At 40.2% G+C, this 20,289-nt stretch overlaps 1 protein-coding gene across 4 annotated transcripts in view; it reads right to left on the reverse strand.

Annotated features, from left to right (window-relative positions):
- RALGAPA2 (Ral GTPase activating protein catalytic subunit alpha 2) overlaps positions 1-20,289 on the reverse strand; it is a 330,682-nt gene that overhangs the window by 69,156 nt on the left and 241,237 nt on the right. For all 4 annotated transcript variants that reach the window (XM_039216611.1, XM_039216612.1, XM_039216610.1 and 1 more), the window contains one exon: positions 13,280-13,407. In XM_039216611.1, the coding sequence (XP_039072542.1) occupies positions 13,280-13,407 (128 nt within the window). The remainder of the gene's footprint in view (positions 1-13,279; positions 13,408-20,289) is intronic.

Consider the following 20,289-nt stretch of genomic DNA (forward strand, 5'->3'; position numbering starts at 1 on the left):
GTTTATTTCCAAAGGAGGTGTCTATTTAAAATATTGTGGCATTTTGGAAACATGCCACTGTTGGAAACTAAAGCAGCTGTGCACCTCTCAAGTTGGCTACGTTAAAGGCATGTGCAAAATACAATGTAAACATTAAAATGAATCTTCACTCCCTAGCGGCTTGCACACTGGACACCTGATCACAGGGGTGGGAGGGAATGGGGAGGGGAAAGAGTTAGAACTGATTCTCCACTCTGAGCTCCCATCCCTCCCTGACCGGAGCCCCAGTGGTCTCTATCACATTTCGTTTCAGGGAATGAAGTTAAATGCTTTCAAAGCACAGGACCCCAGAAACACATTTAAAACACAACATTCAAAGCAACAATTTTAGACTTTGGTAAAATTCCACAATAGTAAACTAGAAAAAACTCCCTTTCAAGGCTAACAATGAGGAACAATGCCATTTGGGTTGTACTCACCCACAGGTTACAAAAAAAAAAAAGTATTCTGCTTTGATTAAAAAATTTACTTGAGTGTGTTGCAAATTACTCTAGCTTGGAAACCTGCAGGGAGCTTGCTGCACACACGAAGGCAGACGGGCACAGAAGGGATCACCATTTGGACTTGCTTGCTTTGTCCTTCTTTGGCTTTGCACAATCTCTTATTATAATAAGGCATGTATTATCCTTTTTGGAGATTTGAATAACAGAAAGTCTCACTTTCAAATATATTGCTTATAATCCCAGAGTCCACTAAATGTTCTGTGGATGCTGTTTATGGCATTATGCTCCTTTCAAAATGGGACTGATAATTAGTAAACTGAAATTTGATTAATGTTGGATTAAGAGGTTCTGATGTCTCGCTGCAATGTGTTATTTCAGTCTGTGGGCACTGGGAGAGATTGTCCTTAGGAAACTTGTTTCTTCCCCCTTTCTAGGATGGGAAGATTAATTTAAAACCCTGATTTTTTTTTAAAAAAAGAATTCAGTTTCATTCAACAGTTTGTAATGCATGACTCAGTTTTTTCTCACTCTTTTTCTGTTTTCTCACTTTGAAGCTGAAGCCAATGAATTAACTATTTGAGAGAGAACAAAATAAACTAGAAATCAAAGTCTTCCTCCAAAAATACCAAGGGTGAGCCCTTCCTGGTCATGGCAGAGTAACTTGGCATGGATAAATGGTTCAGACCGTTTCAGCTCTCACTAGATTAAGTACAGAATTTTGAAAATATGATGAATTTCTCTGAAAACAAAGGACCTGCCTGGTATAAATATCAAAGCCTGTGAAAATGACTACTAGATAATATTTGAAGAAAAAATTTAAAATTAATACGATGATGTGCTTTTTAAAGTTAAGGTTAGGGATACCTCTTTCAGTTTTGCCAGGATTATAAGAAGGGCTGTGATTTTCAGAAGTTTTTCCACGTTCTGTGGCCAAAAGATTATGTTTCTTCCTCGTCTGTGTTTTTAAATTCATAATCTTGTTTGTGTACTACTGAAGAGTGTGGGAGAATCAGGAATAATGGGCTCCCTTTGAAGCTGCACCATTCCCAAAGTAGTCATCTGAATGCTGAAGAAATATTGTCATTTAGGGAATGACCTTTTGCTCTTTGAATATTCAGACATTAACAAATGTTAAATGCCCAGAAACTGGAGCAGCATTATGAAAAACGGTAAGAAGGGTCAGCAAATACCCTCTTCGCATGCTTTTGACATGATGACCATTTCCACTTTTGTAACAGCTTTCTAATAGCAAAATGTATTTGGAAACAACAGTGGAATTTGTGTCATCATGACCAAATGATTACGGTGCAAACCCGAGATTCTTCTGGGGCCCAGCAGGCTTCTGGTCCCTATGGAAACGAAACCTCAGATATTGTCCTCCACTCAGCTGGAGGACAGAGCTAGCGAGGCTTTTGTGCTTGGTGAGATTTCTTCCACAACCTTCCTGCACCAGACCATAGTGCTTCCTCCCTACTCTTTTCTAATTGAGATGCAAATTAATCTCTCTGGCTGATTACACTTCCCTTAAAGCTACTGACAAATGCAGCTGTAACCAGAGTTTGCGGACTTTCCAACAAGTGACTTCAGCTGTCAGTATTTGCATGTGCCATCAAGGTCCAGCCTGCTCCAGGTCTCAGACATGCGGAGAGCTTCCCTTAGGCACTGCAGGCGTTTTATTTACGTGTATAAAATTTACATACAATTAAGAATTTTTAAAACCCCCCTACAATTATATTCCTAGGATTTAGAAGTAGACTCTGACATTGACGTTATTTAAGGCCTTCCAGACCCTTCTTTCTTCCGTGGACCGGAGAAGCACTCCTCTCTTGGGAGACCATGGCTTTCCTGGCAACATCATGTAAATTTTCTGACTTTAACACTCTTTGAATTCAATATGTCTCTCAAAAACTAACTAAATACATTTATCACTCCAGCAACATGGGATAACTGAATAGCTACTACTCTTCACGGCTCTCAGGAAGATTCTATTAATTTAAAAACCAAATATAAATTCACCATTCTAGTCATCAGGATTTCTACACAAACGTCCTTCAATAACTTTTGGGGGGTAGATTATTATTTAGAATGCAACAGAAAAATAATATGCACAAAACACTGTATTATTCAATATAAAGAAAAACACACATGGAATCCAATTTTCTGTAAAAATTCTAACACTTCTGGGGCACCTGGGTGGCTCAGTCAGTTAAGCATCTGACTCTTCATTTTGGCTCAGGTCATGATCTCACAGTTATGAGACTGAGCCCTGAGTTGGGTTCTGCACTGAGTGTGGAGTCTGCTTGGGATTCTCTCTGTCCCTAACCCCCCACCCCAAGTAAACAAACAAACATTAAAAAGAATTCTAACACTTCTTTCCTCTTGAACACTACTATCTATGTATTTTTGCCAATATAGTTCACTTGAGAACTATTTACTGAGTCCCTGCTATATGCCACGTGCTGTTACAAGTGTGTGTTGGGGATTCAGCTATCAACTTAAATACGTAGAAGTGTAATAAAAAGGATTTTGAGAATATATCTATATAAACATACATAGGTACGCATTCTATTTGTGGAGCTGTATTTCTTGGATAAATGAGGTTTTTAATTTTGAAAAAATTCAATTTTATAAAATATATTTTTGTCGGTTTCCTTTTTCTTTTACGAAATCAGTCTCTTTCCTTCCCTCTCTCTCCCTTCACACACACTCAGATTCACAATGTATTAGGAGGTACGAGACAGGGAAAGTAACTAAATTGAGGCTAGACCACTGTTGGGCCGTTCGTAGCGTAACTAGCAGACAAAGAGGATAAAAGGAGGCCCAGTCTGGCAAAGAGAGTGTCGGAGGCTCGATGGCTGTGGGAAGGGGAGGGATCTGTGTCACAGGAGAGACCCAAGAGGAGAGTCTGGGGTCAGCAGAGCTCACCGTATCCAAAGGTCCCACAGTCGGAAGGAGCACAGGCCTGTGAAGAGCTGGCTATGAGACACTGTGACCCAACAGCCATGGCTCCGAAAAGGGGCAGAATGGAAAGCTGGTTGTGGCTGATACTTCCCTAAGCACACCGCTGCCAGCAGTCTGGTTTCTGCACAGATTGTGAGATTTACACTAACTTTTCCAGAGGGAATGGTCTTTTGTCTAATAGTGATAAGTCACTTTACAGCAAAAAATAGCAAAAATGGTTGCTTTGTCCCACTCCTTGAAGATTTCCCCTGTACCATGTGCTTCTCACAGGCCTCCTCACCAGGTACCAAGGGTGGAGAGCAGCCCACACCCCAGGGAGCCACAGTTTTACACTGAGGACAGACCTTCTACAGGTCACTGAGGGAAGACAGTCTCCAGCCTTTAACACTTGTGGTAGGAAAAGGTAAATACTTCCTGAGACCTAACTCCACAGTTGGGGGTTCCAGTTTTTTACAACAGAGGTTTAAAACTCCAAACTGATAATATGATAAAAATAACTGCATTAACACTTAACAGATTCCTCACCAAAGACTAGGCACTGTTTCACCTGCCTGGCCCATTAACCCTCTCATCAGCTCCCAGAGGGAGACCATCCGGGCCAGTGGTAGGGGGTTGGGAGAGTGCCTTGATGGTGACCCCTTGCACCAGGCCTCAGCACTGGAAGGCTCTGTGATGAACAGGAGAGCACATAGCCTGTGAAGGAGGCTGACTGCTGCCAGCAAGAAAGGAGGCCCGGTGAGGTCAGAGGTTCTGATTCTTAAAGTTAGAAATCTAGATTTTTGAAAATGCAAAATCTTCTGATTTTTCAATGAGGCTGACAAACTCAATCTTTTGGAGTAATACTGGAGGCCAAGTGCAGGTCAAACAAAACCCATCTGGGGTCTGGATACAGCCTGCAAGCAGCTGGTTTGTCAGCTCTGGTTTTTGAGCACTGGCTTTGACTTTTGAGCTAAAAGCTGCTTCTGTCGCCTGTCCCACTTCTAAAGCCTTGTCTCCTCTTAACCAAACCAAACCAAACCAAACCAAACCAAACCAAACCAAACCCAACCCAACCCAACCCAACCCAACCCAACGCCAGCCTCCTGAAACAAATCCTTCTTGGTTTGAATGGCTCCTGAGACCCGAGGTGCAGTGGTCATTACTTGTGTGGACATGCTCCAGTTGGTCAAGGTCTCTCCTTACAGTGTGGGCCCCAGAGCAGTGATGGCTGAGGCTGTAGAAGCAGAGGTGTGATGACTTTGTTTCTGTGACCAAGACCTCTGGTTCCTCAGGCTGTGGTCTAAGAGAAAGCTGGTCAGCCATTGCATCGCCTCTGGTCTCTCACCTCAAATCTGTGCTTAACCAAAATTCTCGGAGATTTCGCAGTAACTGCTGTCATGCCCCATCGTCCTCATCCTGAACACACACAGCTGATCATCTAAACCCAGACACATGGTGTTTCTACCCTGCTAAATCTCATCTTGTTGGTTTGGGCCTAAAAGTCTCATCTATTGACATAATCCTGGTTTCTGATTTTGCCTTCTTCTGTCAACGGAGTTGACCCCCTCAGCTTTCTGAAAAGTGGGATTTTGATAAACATGTGTTCTGTTTATCAGACCTTTGTGAAAGTTGCTGATAAAAAAGTTGTTGCATGGCAGAGGGGTTGAGCAAAAGCTGTGGTACATGCACCATACTGGAGACACAAAGGCCCCTGTCGACTGACAGTCCATGAAATAATGCCATGTAGCTACAGTGAAGTCACCCAGCTCCCAGAGGCCCATATTTCCCTCCCCTATTTGCCAGATGACTATGATACTTTATCTTGTTTTTTACCAAAATTAAGATTTTATATTTATAAGCTTTCTCAATCTCTGAAAACAGTGCTCTTATCAAACACAATGAGTGTGTCTGGGATATTTTATTCTTTTTACACTCTTTTTCTGAAGGCTCACAAGCTATTTAGTAATCTAGTCTAACAATTTTATGAGGGAGTCTATGCAACATCTCAAAATTCATCCTTTAATACTATTTGAAAATAAGGAAAATATTTTCCTGTTTTCGGTTCTCAGTGAATCCTTTATTTTACTTGATTTCTAAATCTTGTGAATCTGAGGCCACTGTAGGAAATTTGTTCTATAACTAGAAACATAATGGCCTTGAAGGCTGGACCAAGTTACTTCCCAGTGCGTTTTTTTCCCTTCTTAGATGTTCACAATGATCTGAGTTTTATTTTTATTAAAAATTTTTAAGTGTATTTATTTATTTTGAGAGACAGCAAGTGGGGTAGGGGCAGAGAGAGAGAGGAGAGAGAAAATCTCAAGCAGGCTCCACACAGTCAGTGTGGAGCCAAATGTGGGGCTCAAACTCATGAGATGTGAGATCATGACCTGAGCTGAAATTAAGAGTTGGACGCTCCCAGACACCCCTCCCCACAATGATTGAGTTTTAATTCATACACTTCTCGGGGTGCCTGGGTGGCTCAGTTGATTAAGTGTCCGACTTCAGCTCAGGTCATGATCTCATGGTTTGTGGGTTCAAGCCCTGCGTCAGGCTCTGTGCTGCCAGCTAGCTCAGAGCCTGGAGCCTGCTTCGGATTCTGTATCTCCCTCTCTTTCTGACCCTCCCCTGCTCACGCTGTCTCTCTCAGAAATAAATAAAACATTAAAAGAATTCTTTTTTAATTTATACACTTTTCAGACACTTTTCTGTCCCTTTCCATATGAAGAAGATGGAGGACAAGTGGGGTAAAAGTTAACACAATAGCTTTCTATCAGGACAGCGTGGAGCTTCTCTTTCAGTCTGGATGCACGCGTATTAAATATGTGCTTGGTAAAACCCACACCAGGCAACTACACTGGCTGCTCTTCTATGTCTCCCCTGATAGAAAAAAATCCCTCATTTCTTATTCCCTTTTATAGTCTCAACCCACCCACAGGAATATGCCATTTCTTGATCTGAACTCTTTTTCAGAATGTTTTTTATTTTTTGAAATGCACTTCCCAAGTGTCAGGGTGCAGGTCTACTTCTTTTTCTCCCATTCTTACACAAACTCTAGTACAAAGTCATTACCCTCTACAACATTCAAAGTCACAAATCCCGTCTTTCAAATTGCTAAGAAATATATCCAAATTAACAGTTCCCCTCATTTGCTTCCCCTGTCCTCTGCAAGAGATTGTTTGCCTGCCAAAATTTTATTAAATGCTTGTTGTCTTTAATAGAATGTACATTGGAGAACATTCTATATCGAGTGGTGTAAATCCCTACCATAATGACATTTTGCTTTTGGCTGTTTAGAAGTGTGGATTAAGAAAGCCCTGTCTATTCCCTGACTCCATTCTGGAGGCTGCTCTTGAATCTGGCCCCTCCCACGCATTTCCAGTTCTCCAGCACTTCCATCCCACTCAGGAGTGCCTTCTTTCTTTTCAGTGCTTCTGTTATCTGATATATTTTCCCTTCTTCTATGAAGCAATTCTGTTCTAGGTCCTCTCATACTCAATTCCCCAGGGGAAGACTTGAGACTGCTTAGAATAAGCTATGGATAAGACCCACCAGGAGGGTGTATCCGGCTGACTACTCTGCGGAAGGTAACCCTTCATTTCTCTGCTCCTCGCTTTTCTGTCACACTATTTTCTCCTGGAAAATTTCCTCTGCCTCTCTCCTTTTCCCTCTCTCTCCTCCTCCCAAGCCAACTCCTCATATGTGATGCTCTGGAGAGGTCTGTCCCTGACTGTTTTCTCATTACCCTCCACACCCCAGGAAATCTAGCAGGTCCCATGCTGAGTAAGTCTACCTGCTTTACGTGGAGATTCAATCCCCCCGACCCCTCCGATCAGGCCCTCACTTTCTCTCAGGTCTCCTCCCACTGCCCATTAAATGCCTCCATCACCTCCATTCTTACTGTTTGTGTGTGCAAGTGTGTGTCTGTCTTACACTCTGCCATGTGGAAGCTTCTGTGGTTCTCAAACATGATGCGCTCTTTTAGAGCTTTGTCTGTGAGCAAACACTGTCTCCTCACTTGTAGTACCTTATTCATATTTTTATTCCCAGGGACTAGGACATGGCAGGGATGCAGTAAATGATGACAAACGTACACTAGTTCTTAATGGCAAAACATACTACACGGTACTGTCTGATTCCTGTTCCTATACTCTTCTTAAGTATCTTAAGACAAACGGAGGAAATTAAAGATCTTCCCAGGAAAAAGAACCAAAGATTTCACCAGAGAAGTCAGAAATGGGACTGTTACAGCTTTAGGGAGAGATGCCATGTTTTGAAGGCGTATAATTTGAGAATAAAACTTAGCAATGATATTAGGAAGTCATGAGTCTAAGAGAGAAGCTATGGTATTATATTGCAAGCCATATCCATTATTTGAAAATGAAATTAAATTTCACTGGTGAAAGAATGAGGTGCAAAATTACTTTTCCTTAGGCAGCCTGGTTCGCTCCATCAAATGCTGATAGTTCCAGAGTGGAGAGATGGCAAATGCCTCTGTGGCTATTGTTCTATTGAAGTGGACGTTTATTTTAAAAAGCCACCATCTGTTTGATTCAGGGTGAGCTCCTCCTAACGAGCACACTGTATGTTGTATGGCCACCTTTTCCCTGAAACAAGTTAGCTGAGGAGGAGAATGAAAGCCCTGGCTCCAACAATTTGAGAACTTCCACCAGTCAAACACGGCTTAATTTTGGAATCTTTAGTTGGCTTGGGAACTGTAAACATAACATGTGGCAAGCTTCCCATTTACAACACTCTAGGCACGGGAATAGGCCCCCTGATTGCCCACGAGGGATAGAAAAAGCAGATGGCAGGTGACTTGGCCCTCGTCACTCAGAAGAGCAGTAGCCACAGGACGAGGGTTCCACTTGACAGATTTGATTTAGCCTGCTGAGGAAGTTACCAGAAAACCAGGAAGGACAAAGGGGCTGGCCTGAACTGTTACTGAGGGTGCTTTTCAAACACATCCCTACTGTGTTCACTTTTTTTCTTGGTCATGTACGACAATGGTATTTTTCAGTCTTCTGTGAGCCTTCGCCACACAGTTCCAACTGTTTGATCATTTAGCCAAGGGTACCCCAAACAAGAACTCCTTTGATATTGATTCTAAGCTGGATTTATTGCTCAAAAAATGCCAGAGAGGCAAATCCATTCCAACAACATGCCCAGTCCTGTGTTTAATAAGAAATGATGGGCTTTCTTGACATTACGGAACAAAATTGATACAATACTGCTCACGTTTCTACTTCTAGTTAAATATTACATAAAACTGAATGATAACTGACACTATTTAGGGTGCTTAAGTAACAATCATTAGGTGGGGAGGGGACAGGAGATAAGAATCACCATTTCAAACTAATTCCATCGGCTCTTTTCTTCATTTGTCTCAGGTTCAATGGTTGGCTATCTATGGTCAATATTAAACAAAAAACCAAACAAACAAACAAGTGCTTCCTCTCTAAAGAACTGAAAGAAGGTCTGAACTAAATAACAAGTCCCTTGTTCATAAAATAGTCATTCTGATACCTGAATGATGTTTGGATGAAATGAGCAGTTTGGCGATGTTCTACTTAACAACTGTAACCTTAGTATTAGAAACAAAATGGGTACACAGGACTGCCCACATAAAATGGCTGGTGTTGAAAAAGAAATAGCCTATTCTTTGTCAGTACCCACTACTCTATGTAATATCTCAGGGAAACAGGTAATAGCAATGCTTTCTCAGAAATCTGGTCTCTTAAATGAACTGTGTCTTCTAGGGCCACACATGCAAGCTGCTTCATTCCTTATTGGGTCTTGGTTCATATGCCAATAAAATGTTGCCAAGGGATATACACTGTCAGGCTTTAGGAAGGGAATGAAATCTAGTAAATACCCAGGAACAGAATTCCCCAATTCATATTGGGGGGGGGAGGGTTGGTCTGGAATGGGTACAAGAAGGGCTTCGGCATGTGACCTGAGCAGCTGCACAGTGCTTACAACAGGCCCTGCTTCGTTGAATGCTCTGCTGTTGCTCTCTTGAAGTTCTTAATAATTTTATCTTTGATCTCGTGTTTTGCACTTCAAGTCTGGTGAGACAATGGAGCATGCTCATGGGCAGAGGAAAAACACACAACATGTGGTCTGCTGGATCCTTGCACAGCGTTAGCAGTGTCCCAGGAGCAGGTCTGTGGTGGAGCCACAATGCCTGGTCAGAGGCACTCAGAGAGAGCACATGGGTAGCGTGTCACCACCAAGACTGAGTAAGCGGGGAGGCTGGCTATGCTGACTATGAGTATGGAGGCCATACTCTCCACCTGAACTGGAACTTGCTTCGAGCACAGAAAAAAAGCAGTGTTGTCCTAAGAAACAAGAATAACCACGAACCCATAGAGATCTTTAGATGTGTTACTGTGTTAGCCAATAATTTACTCTGAAAATGATGACAAAGATGGAAGGGGAAAAACAGAGGGACTCCCAGTTCTTTTTCCTGTCAGTCCTTCCTTACTCATCAGTAAACTGAAGGAAGAGTGTTGGTTACATACTGCATATGAAGAATAAAGTAAAAATAAGTAAGTTAGTTTTGTGCAGCATTTTCATTGTTCTGTTAAGAACAAAAAATATTCATGTATGAATTACAAAATATGAATTATGTAATTGTGATTCCATATATGAGCTAAATACTTCTATATTTGTATATTAAACTGGGATTATACATATAAAGACTGATAAAATTAACGCTAATAATTTTAATTTTTAGTACTGGCATTAAAAAGCAAATAAAAAGACACTATGAAAAGTTGAGAGGAAAAGTGCACAACAATGGAAAAAGCTTCATATTGTAGCATCTTAAGGTACTTTTCTCTCCCTGCTTTTTTAATGAGGGCCCCTACATTTTCATTTTCTACTGGAAGCCCTGGGTTATACAGTCAGCACTGGTTTCAGATGTGTCCAAAGTATTCCTGATCTTCTGAGCTCTAGGGGAGACTGGCTGGGGGTTGGGGTGGATGCCCCTAGTACCAGGAGGCCTTGATGCTGTACTAAGATTAGGACTTTCAAGGTGGGCCACGAGGTAACAGAGTTAGGAAAGCTCGGCCTCCTCAGGTATACCCCAGAAACCACCTCTGCTGAAAGCTTGCCCTTGTGTCTGTCACAGGTACTCTGATGGGCCTGATCATGCATTAAATCCTAAAAAAAACTGAGATTACCACTCAAGAATACTCTGACGTCTGCGCTTGTGATGGTGCCCTCTTCCTGGAAAGCTGTCCTCCTCTCTGGGGACTGCTTCGCTATCATCCCTTCAACCTCAGCCTACATTCTTCCTCCACAGAGAGCCCTTACCCTGGCCCTGTTTCAACCCCACTCTCTATTTAGTTGCTATATACAACGGTATTAGTTTGTGTGTCTTCTTTGTGAAGCGTGGGACAAGAACCCCGTCTGCCTTGTTCCCTGTGTATCCCAAGCTTCTGGCACTGGGCTTGGCAGTTCGGGAGTTCGGGAGTCCATGCTGTTAGCTAAATAAGAATGCGAGGTGACACCCGCGATTAGGATGTGTTAGGTTATTCGGTGTTTTCCAAAATTCAAATCTAAGACTTATCTCAATGAAGCAGCAAATTCCAGACCTCAGCTGCTACACAAATCAGTTTAGACCTTTGCCAATGCATGTGAGGACCAGGATGTTTTAACAAAATGTTAAGGGAACAGTTTATTATTAATAGCCTAAGCTGATGTCTATAGGTATTTAAAAACTTTAAAAATTAGTAACCAGTAATGTTTGAAAGAATAAAAGTACAAAAAAAAAAACCCCTCTTTTTTCTTTCTTTTCTACTTTTCTCAACTTTTCTTATTATACTTTGGTTTCTGGCCTGAGTATTAGCACTTTTGTAGGCAGAAATTACATAGTAGAGTACTTAAGTGATTGCAAAGTTTTCTCCATTGACTGCATCTTTATAAAAATTATATATAGTATTATTTCTTATTTTAAGTAACTTACTTGAACAGCACAAATGAAATCTTCTCAAGGTATAAAATAAAAAAATACTTACATTTTTATAATGATCAACATAATAGGCTTTGTCACTTTCCCTGTCTTAATTTCTATACCAACTTGTCCTCTGAAATGTCAACCTGGCTATTTTATGAGTTATTGAAGAATACAGAATTTAATACCGATATTAACATCAGTAGCCCTGGCTGGGATCTGCATTCATCTAATGTGATTCCTTGAAAAGTTTTTTCAAGTGACGCTGAATCCTATCCTTTGAAGCTTTAACAATATTGTTTTCCCTAGATCTGATTATTCTGATGCTATATTGATTCTTCTTTGAGAAAGCAGTGTTCAACAAAATAATGAAGCATGTATTTTGTAATGAGAAGTTTGATAAGTGGGGTAGGTGGTGTGACAAAAATCACAATGGACTTACATAAACTGGAATTTTCTTGTTTGCAAATGATTTTTCCTTGCCTGGGTCCAAAATACTTGACTGATGAGTGTCCGGCTCATCCTAGTTGACACGCAAACTGACAAGCCAATTGCTGAATGGGTCTTTCTCATCTCTGCCAAGAACCTCTTTCAAGCATTTGTGAAATAAAAACCTCCATGATGAAGGCTGAGTCGACACCAGCTAAAAGATTAAGTCTAGAGTGCTGTGGATATCACTTCCAAGAATGCCATCTCCCAAACATGCACCACCAGCCTGGACAAAGCGCAAGGGAGCACGCAGAATGGAATAATGCTGTCCTGGCCCCCGGGGATGGACCAGATGGGACCTAATAGCTCTTTTCTACTACTAATTTCTATGATAATTCAAAGTTGCCACATGGCATATGTATTTTTTTAAATCTAAAGACAGAGTATCAGTCAACGCAGTGACCAGGATTTTAATGAAAGGTATTTTTCATGAACTCTATCTATTCACACATATTTCTCACCCATCCTCACCCCCACCCTTCAGTAACACATCACTAACGGTTGGAATGGGACAAGTATAGAGAGAGTTCAAACACAATATGTTCATACTCATTGTCAATACCAATTAGAAACAAAGAGATTCTAAGTTTTACTAGGAGGTCAGATGCCTTTTGTATCAATTTTAGGAAGTCACCTCAGTTTCTTTTTCTTATAATCAGACATTATGCCCAGATGTAAATATTATAGCATGCCAACTGTGTCTGAGAAAAAAAATTACAATACTGAAATTTCTCCTGGTTTTAGACAGATCAAGGTTGATGAAGATTTGGGGAAAATTGCAAAAGGATTTTTAGCCATTCTAACTGATGAGTCCCCATGCAACTTCACTTTGCCTTTCCCTGTTCCCCCAACCAGATGCAATTTCCCCCTTCTCTGATCTTCTAGAAGACCATTTGTACTTCTCCAGTGGTACTTACCACATTCTTTGATTGATTAGAGTCATTTCACTTGCTGTTGGTTTCATGTAGGCACTCTGGATGACCCTGTTACATTTTCCTCAGCATCCTACCTTCTCCACTCAATAGACTGCAACTCACAGGGATGGGTGGAGGGGAACCTGACCTCAGGCAAAAACACCAAGAACGGACGAGCTGCTCTTGACAGTCACAAACTTCTGTGACCACATTATGAAAATAAACTCTTCTGGAGGTTGGTGAAGCACAGTGTTATTATATTTAATATAAACTGATAGATGGTCGGAAAATCACACGATGTTATTTTCAACACACATTGAAAAACGTTCTCTCTTCCCTTTTCAACCCAGGAACTACTTACCTCTCATGAAAAACTGCTGGGAATCAGGATTCTGGGAAGGTTAATAGGTTACATAGTACTTACCTCTCATGAAAAACTGCTGGGAATCAGGATTCTGGGAAGGTTAATAGGTTACATACTCAAAGCAAAAAGATACAAGCTCTGGTAGAGTGGGATGAGGCACTTCACGGCCCTGCTGGCATTGATGCATGTGGCACATATAAGGCTTGGCAGTAGCTTTCCACTCACTATGGCTCCATCAAACAGAGGCCCAAAAAATGGAACCTGTTGATTCAAAACAGAAAAACACTTACTTTTCAAAAACCAGTAAAAGTCACACCAAAGACCTGAGAACAGCTGGTGGATGTCTCAGACTTGTCATGACCATGCAGATGGTCACCCACAGAAGATGCTGACCTTAGCAGGATACACGTCAAAGGCTTTCAGATCAAGCAACACAAGACTGCTCCACAATACTCCTCCATTATAAACTCTTCAGCAAAACTTCTCATGATAAATTATCACCAAGTTTTTTGGTGTTTTTTGGTGACAACCTCGTGTTGTCATTTAGAGAAATAGCATTATTCTAAGTGCCTACATCGTGTGGATTATGCACAATACACAGCTGTGCCTCACTGCACACCTCTAGCCTTGCATCCTTCTGAAACCAGTGTAGAATTGACAGTATTTCTGCATGGATCCTGATGCTTTTGACTCTTAAAGGAGATGATGACGATTGCTCTTAACAGCTACAAGGTCCTACTTATAGTCCTCATTCTTTTTTTTTTACAAATAGTTTATTGTCAGGTTGGTTTCCATATAACACCCAGTGCTCATCCCCACAAGTGCCCCCCTCCATGAGTCCTCATTCTTCTTAAACCTTCTTTCTTCTGCTTCTAAGATAATTGAATTATCCTCATTTCTTTCTACTTCCTTATTAGGGGCTTGGCTTTCCCTCACTGGACCCACTTTTACAATGTGAGTGACCCACAAGGTTCTGGTGCCCATGTTTTCTGGATTTGTTTCTTCTCTCCCACTCTATCCTTTTTTTTTCCCATTAGAAATTCATCAGCTTCATTTACCAATATGGAGACTGTCAACTCCATGAGGTCAAAGACTGGGTCTGCTTTGTAACCCATGTATTTATTCACCCTCTCACTTGTTTATTCAAAAAATATTTATTATATGACAGACATTGTTCTATTCACTGGGGACATAGCAGTGAATAATAAAATTCCTTAGTTCATTGAGCTTAGAATGTATTGGAGGTTTGAGGATAAAGAGTATAAATACATAAAATATATATTAGGTGGAAAAAGAGCTAAAGTGAAAAGTAAAGCAGGAAGAGCAATGGACTCTTTTGAAAGGGGGATGTCCTCCAATTTTAGATCACATGACCAGGGATAGCTTCAAGGAGAAGATGACACTTCAGTAAAAGCTTGACAGAAGTGAGGGAATGAACCTCATGTTATGAGGATGTCTGATGGGAGAGCATTCCAGGCTGAGCAACAGCAATACAATGGCCCTGTGGTGAGAGTGGAATTACTATGGTTTATCTGACTGAGCCACCCAGGCGCCCTGGGAGAGTGGAATTACTATGGTTAAGAAACAGCAAGCAAGCCACAGAGGCTGCAGCTGAATGAGTAAGAAAAAGAAAAGAAGGAGATAAAGTTGGACAGGTAATAAGAGGGGTCTTATAGGAAATTTTAGAGATTCTGGATTTCTACTCTGCACAAGATTAAAGCCTTCTGGAGGGTTTAGGGAAGTGGGAGATCTGATCTTATCTACATTTTATTTATTTATTTAAAATGTTTATTTATTTTGAAAGAGAAAAACAGGGGAGAGATAGAGAGAGAGAGTGAGAGAGAGAATCCCAAGCAGGCTGTGCACTGTCAGTACAGAGTCCAATGTGGGGCTCAATCACATGACCTGATCTGAAATCAAAAGTTGGATGCCCAATCAAATGAGCTACCAAGGCACCCCTAACCTACATTTTAAAGGTATGTTCTGGCTGTTGTGTTAGGAAAATTGCAAGAAGTAAGCATTATGGAGACCAGCTAGGGAACTAGTGAAGAATCCAGGCAAGAGATGATGATGGCTTAGATCAGAATGGTAGCAGAAGTGGGGAGAAGTGGTTGGCTTCCAGAAATAGTTTGAAGCTAGACAGGATTTGCTGAGGATTACTAATGAAGTGGGAGAGAAAGAGAGGCATCAAGAATGATGCCATGGCTTATACCTGGCAATAGGGAAGTTGGAGCCACCTTCTCCTGAAATGGAGAAGACCAAAAGGGCCTTCTCTTACAACTTTAAATATGCTAAGTTTGAGATGACTGTTAGATCTCCAGAGGTGATGTATGGGGGTGGCAGCAGATATATTAGGCTGGAAATCAAGGGAGAAGCTCAGACTGGAGATTTATAAGAGTTATTTATTTAAAGATGGATGTTTACAGCCATGAGATTGGATGATCAGATGAGTAAGAAAAGAGGTTTGAGGACTAATCCTGTGGCCCTCCAATGTTTAGAGGTTGGAGACATTAGGAAGAATTAGCAAAGAGGACTGAGAAGGAGTTGCTGGAGATAATGGAGAGAAACCTCCAATGAGTAGCACTGTACCTGGCACATGGTTGGGATACAAATACTGGCTAAATGAGTGAAATTGTCATTTTATTATTTTTTTATTTTATTTTACTTATTTTATTTTATTTTTGATGTTTTTATTTATTTTTTGAGACACAGAGAGATAGAGCATGAGAGGGGGAAGGGAAGAGAGAGGGAGACACAGAATCTGAAGCAGGCTCCAGGCTCTGAGCTGTCAGCACAGAGCCTGATATGGGGCTCGAACCCACAAATGTGAGATGGTGATCTGAGCTGAAGTCGGAGGCTTAACCGACTGAGCCACCCAGGTGCCCCAGAAACTGTTATTTTAAATAATTTAAATTATTTAACAAATACAGGTCTCTAGCATAGGTCTTTTAACTTGTGTCAAAGACTATTTATTTGTGGAACACCTTTTCTGTGGTTGGCACTGGGAGAGGGCCTGGGGAAAATGGAAGGCTCTTTGCCCAAAGGAAAGGACTTGAGGAGCTGACACAAGAAGACTATGAACTAACATCCCTCAACAAAGATGCAAAAATCCATTACAAATTCTTAGCAAATTAAATACAGCAATATATATAAATGACACTGTATCTTGACCAAGTGGTATTTGCCATAAAAGGCCAGGGTTGGTTTAACAATCATGAATCCATTAATGCAATTTACATTAATAAAATAAAAAAAAATTGTATGACCTTCTTGATACATACAGAAAAAGCATACATAAAATTCAACTCTTATTCATGATTAACAAAGAATTCCCAGCAAACTGGGAATAGAAGAGAACTTCTTCAATTTGAAGAAATCTTAAAGGGAAAAAAATTGTAACATTTTCTATTCAACATTTTTGAAAGTCCTAGTTATTACAATAAAGAAAGTAAGAGAAAGAAAAGAAGAAAGAAGAAAGGACCACAAAGATTAGAAAGAAGTAAAGTTATTTTTATTTACAGATAACATGATTATGAACAAGAGAAATTCAAAGGAATTTAACTAGAACTAACAACTGGACTTTCAAGGGTCACAGTATACAATATATCCTCTAAACCAATTATACTTCTGAATGTTAGCCATCAACAGCTGGAAAATGACTTTAAAAATTGTTTATTTATTATTGAGAGAGAGAGAGAAAAAAAACCTAAGTTGGGGAGGAGCAGAAAGAGAGGGAGACATAGAATCTTAAGCAGGTTCCAGGCTCTGAGCTGTTAGCACAGAGTCTGACACAGGGCTCAAACTCACAAACTATGAGATAATGACCTGAATTGAAGTCGGATGCTTAAATGACTGAGCCACCCAGCTGCCCTAGAAAATGATTTTAAAAATAATAATAGCATCAAAATCATCAAATACCTAGGAACAGATTTGACAAAAGAGATAGAACTACCAAACACTGCTGAGGTAAATTAAAGACAACCTAAAAGATGGAAAGATGTACAATGTTCATGGATTGGAAGTTCCCATACTGTTAAGATGTCAAGTCTGCTGAAAGGGAGCAACAGATTCAGCACAAACCAAGTCAAAATACTAGCAAGCTATTTTTATAGATAGAGATAAGCTGATTCTAAATTTATATTAAAATGAAAAAATTAAGTTAGCCAAGACAATAAGATTTATATTACCTAATTTTAAGGCATACATAAAACTATCATAATTAATACATCATAGCATTGGTACCAGAAGAGACAAACATATCAGTAGAACAGAATACAGGGTCCAAGAATAGATCCAACTGATTTGCAATAAAGGCAGCACATGAATTTTATAGGGAAAGGGAAGTCTGTTTCAAAAAAGGTACTGAAACAAGCAGATAGCCATATTTAAAAATGAACCTTGACCTCTACCTCATATCACACACAAAAATTTAGTGGATTATAGATCAAAATAGTAAACCTAAAACCACAAAGTTCCCGGAAGAAAACGTTTGAGAAAATCTTCACCATCTTGGGTCAGACAAGGATTTCTTATGGTATAAAAGGTGCCAATCATAGAAGAAAAAAATAAATTGGACTTAATAAAAATGTAAAACATTCTGCTCATAATGAAAGTGAAAAGCAAGTCACATATATTCACCAAATTAGGCATATCCTCAATGTTTAACAATAGGAGAATGAATGCAAAATCTGTGGTATATTCAACTAACAGAATATTCCACAGTAATGAAATGTACAAGCCACAACTATGTGTTAACATCATGGGAATGACCCAAATATTATGCTGAGTTAAAGAAACAGACACAAAGAAGTTCACACTATGTAATTCTAGCTACAGTTCAAAAACAGGTAAAACCAATAAATGGTGATGGAAGTCAGAATAGAAAAGTGGCCACCTTTTCAAGGGATTAGTGATTGGGATGGAGTGTAGGGAAATTTCTAGTGGCTGGCAATATCCTATGTTTACATCTGGGAAACATTAAATAATGTGCTTTAAAAGCATCAAGTTATACACTTAAAATTTGTACCCTTTTATTAATGCTATATTAAAAATATTCTAAAAAAATGAAAATATAGAAAATTTGAACAACACAACAAACTCATCCTTATGGATACATACAAAATATTTCACCCAATTGTAGAAGACACATTTCTTTCAAGCATGCACAGTATAGTTTTAAAACACTAACTATATTCTAGGCCAAGGGTCCATAAATACAGACTATGGGGCCTAATTCCAAGCCTGGTGCCTTTTCTGTATGACCTCAAGCTAAGAAGGTTTTTACTTTTTACAATGGTTGAAAAATATATTGTGTGACATGTAATAATTATATGAAATTCAAAATCAGTCAAGAACAAAATCTTACTGGAAGAGAAGCACAGTCCTTCACTTACATATTGCCTATACCTGTTTTCACACTGCAATGGCAGAGTTGAGTAGCTGTGACTGCATGGGCCACAAAGCCTAAAAGATTTACAACCTGGCCCTTTATAGAAAAAGTTTGCTGAGCCCTGTTCTAGGTCATAAAGCAAGTCTCAGTTTCAAGGGGCTGAAATCATACAATCTGTATTTTGTTCCCAAAGACATAATAAGTTAAAAAAATAACAACACGAGAATAACCAGCACAAATATCTATCTTTAGAAACTAAGAAACACACTTCTAAATAACTCAGGGGTGAACAAAAATACTAACTTAAGAGTATGTTAAGCTAAATAATCATGAAAATGTAGATATTAGACGTCAAAGCAGTACTGAGAGAGGATATGTGGGATTAAATGCTCATATGAGCAAGGAATAAAAACTGCAACTTAATGAGATAAACACCCATCTCAAGAAATATTTAAATTCAAAAGAATAACTCAAAAGAAACTGGAAGGGAAGAAATAATAAAGACAGAAGTAGGCTTCAATGAAATAGAAGCACACAACAGAGAGAATTACCAGGATCAAAAACTGGATTTTTGGAAAAAGGGTAATATAATTAATAATCAGAATTTTAACCCGGCATATCATACATTGAGCACGTATGTTCACAACAAACTAAAATGTCTGACTCATAACTGCCCTCCCAGCACGATGACCAGAGCCTGAGATTAGTAAGATTTCCTTGCCGATTATAAGTCAGGAGATGCCCATGGAGCCCCTATCACTAAAGGAAGCACACCTGGGAGAGGAAACACAAACCTAGAAAGTGTAGCACGAGTGATTTTCTCCTTAACAGGCCTGTGTCCAGGCCCAGAAGCACCCAGGTTCTCTTGGCCAGATATCATAAAAGTGGAGAAAGCTTTCTTTGCAAAGAAGTGATGTCACTGAAGTTCATCCTGCAATATAGCTCAGTGTGCCAGCATGAGGAGGCATCCAGCTGCTGCAGCCAGGGCAAAGGGGAATCCTTGGGACACATAAAGTGATCTGGAATCTCCAGCTGATTTGTGGGAATTAATATCTCACAGATTCAGTCCAGACATCTTGATGTTCCAAAGCAAGGTAATGAACAACTGAGCTCTCTTCAAGTTCCTCATGGATAACCTCCAGCTTCCAGAACTGGAACACTGCCACATACAATTCTACTGAGAACCAGGACATGCTGGAAGTGATACATTCAGAGTATGGGTGCCTTAACATGCCCAGTTTGGTCAGTTTTACAACCCTTTTTGAAAACTGGGGGCTCGTGTTCATAACAAGATATGGCCATGATTTTCACACCCAGCTTTTTGGCACTGCCTTTATTATTCAAGAGGTGGATGATAATGCAGAGGGTCAGCATTTGACTTTTTTTTTTTTTTTTTTTTTTTTTTAGTATTTTTATTTATTTCTAGGAGAGAGAGAGAGAAAGAGACAGCATGAGCAGGGGAGGGTCAGAGAGAGAGGGAGTCACAGACTGAAACAGGTTCCAGGCTCTGAGCTGGCAGTCAGCACAGAGCCCGACGCGGGGCTCGAACCCATGAACCGCGAGATCATGACCTAAGCGAAAGCCGGACACTTAACCGACTAAGCCACCCAGGCGCCCCAGCATTTGAGTTTCTGCTGGACTCTCCATATATATGCCTACAAAGTGTACACAGGATGTGTACACAGAACAACACAAATGTAAACCGCCTCTCATTAATGAGCATCCATATACAGTTGTGAAAATGAACACCTTTC

Source organism: Hyaena hyaena, unplaced genomic scaffold (assembly GCF_003009895.1).
Source record: "Hyaena hyaena isolate Hyena2069 unplaced genomic scaffold, ASM300989v1 scaffold_643, whole genome shotgun sequence".
Taxonomy (NCBI): Eukaryota; Metazoa; Chordata; class Mammalia; order Carnivora; family Hyaenidae; genus Hyaena; species Hyaena hyaena.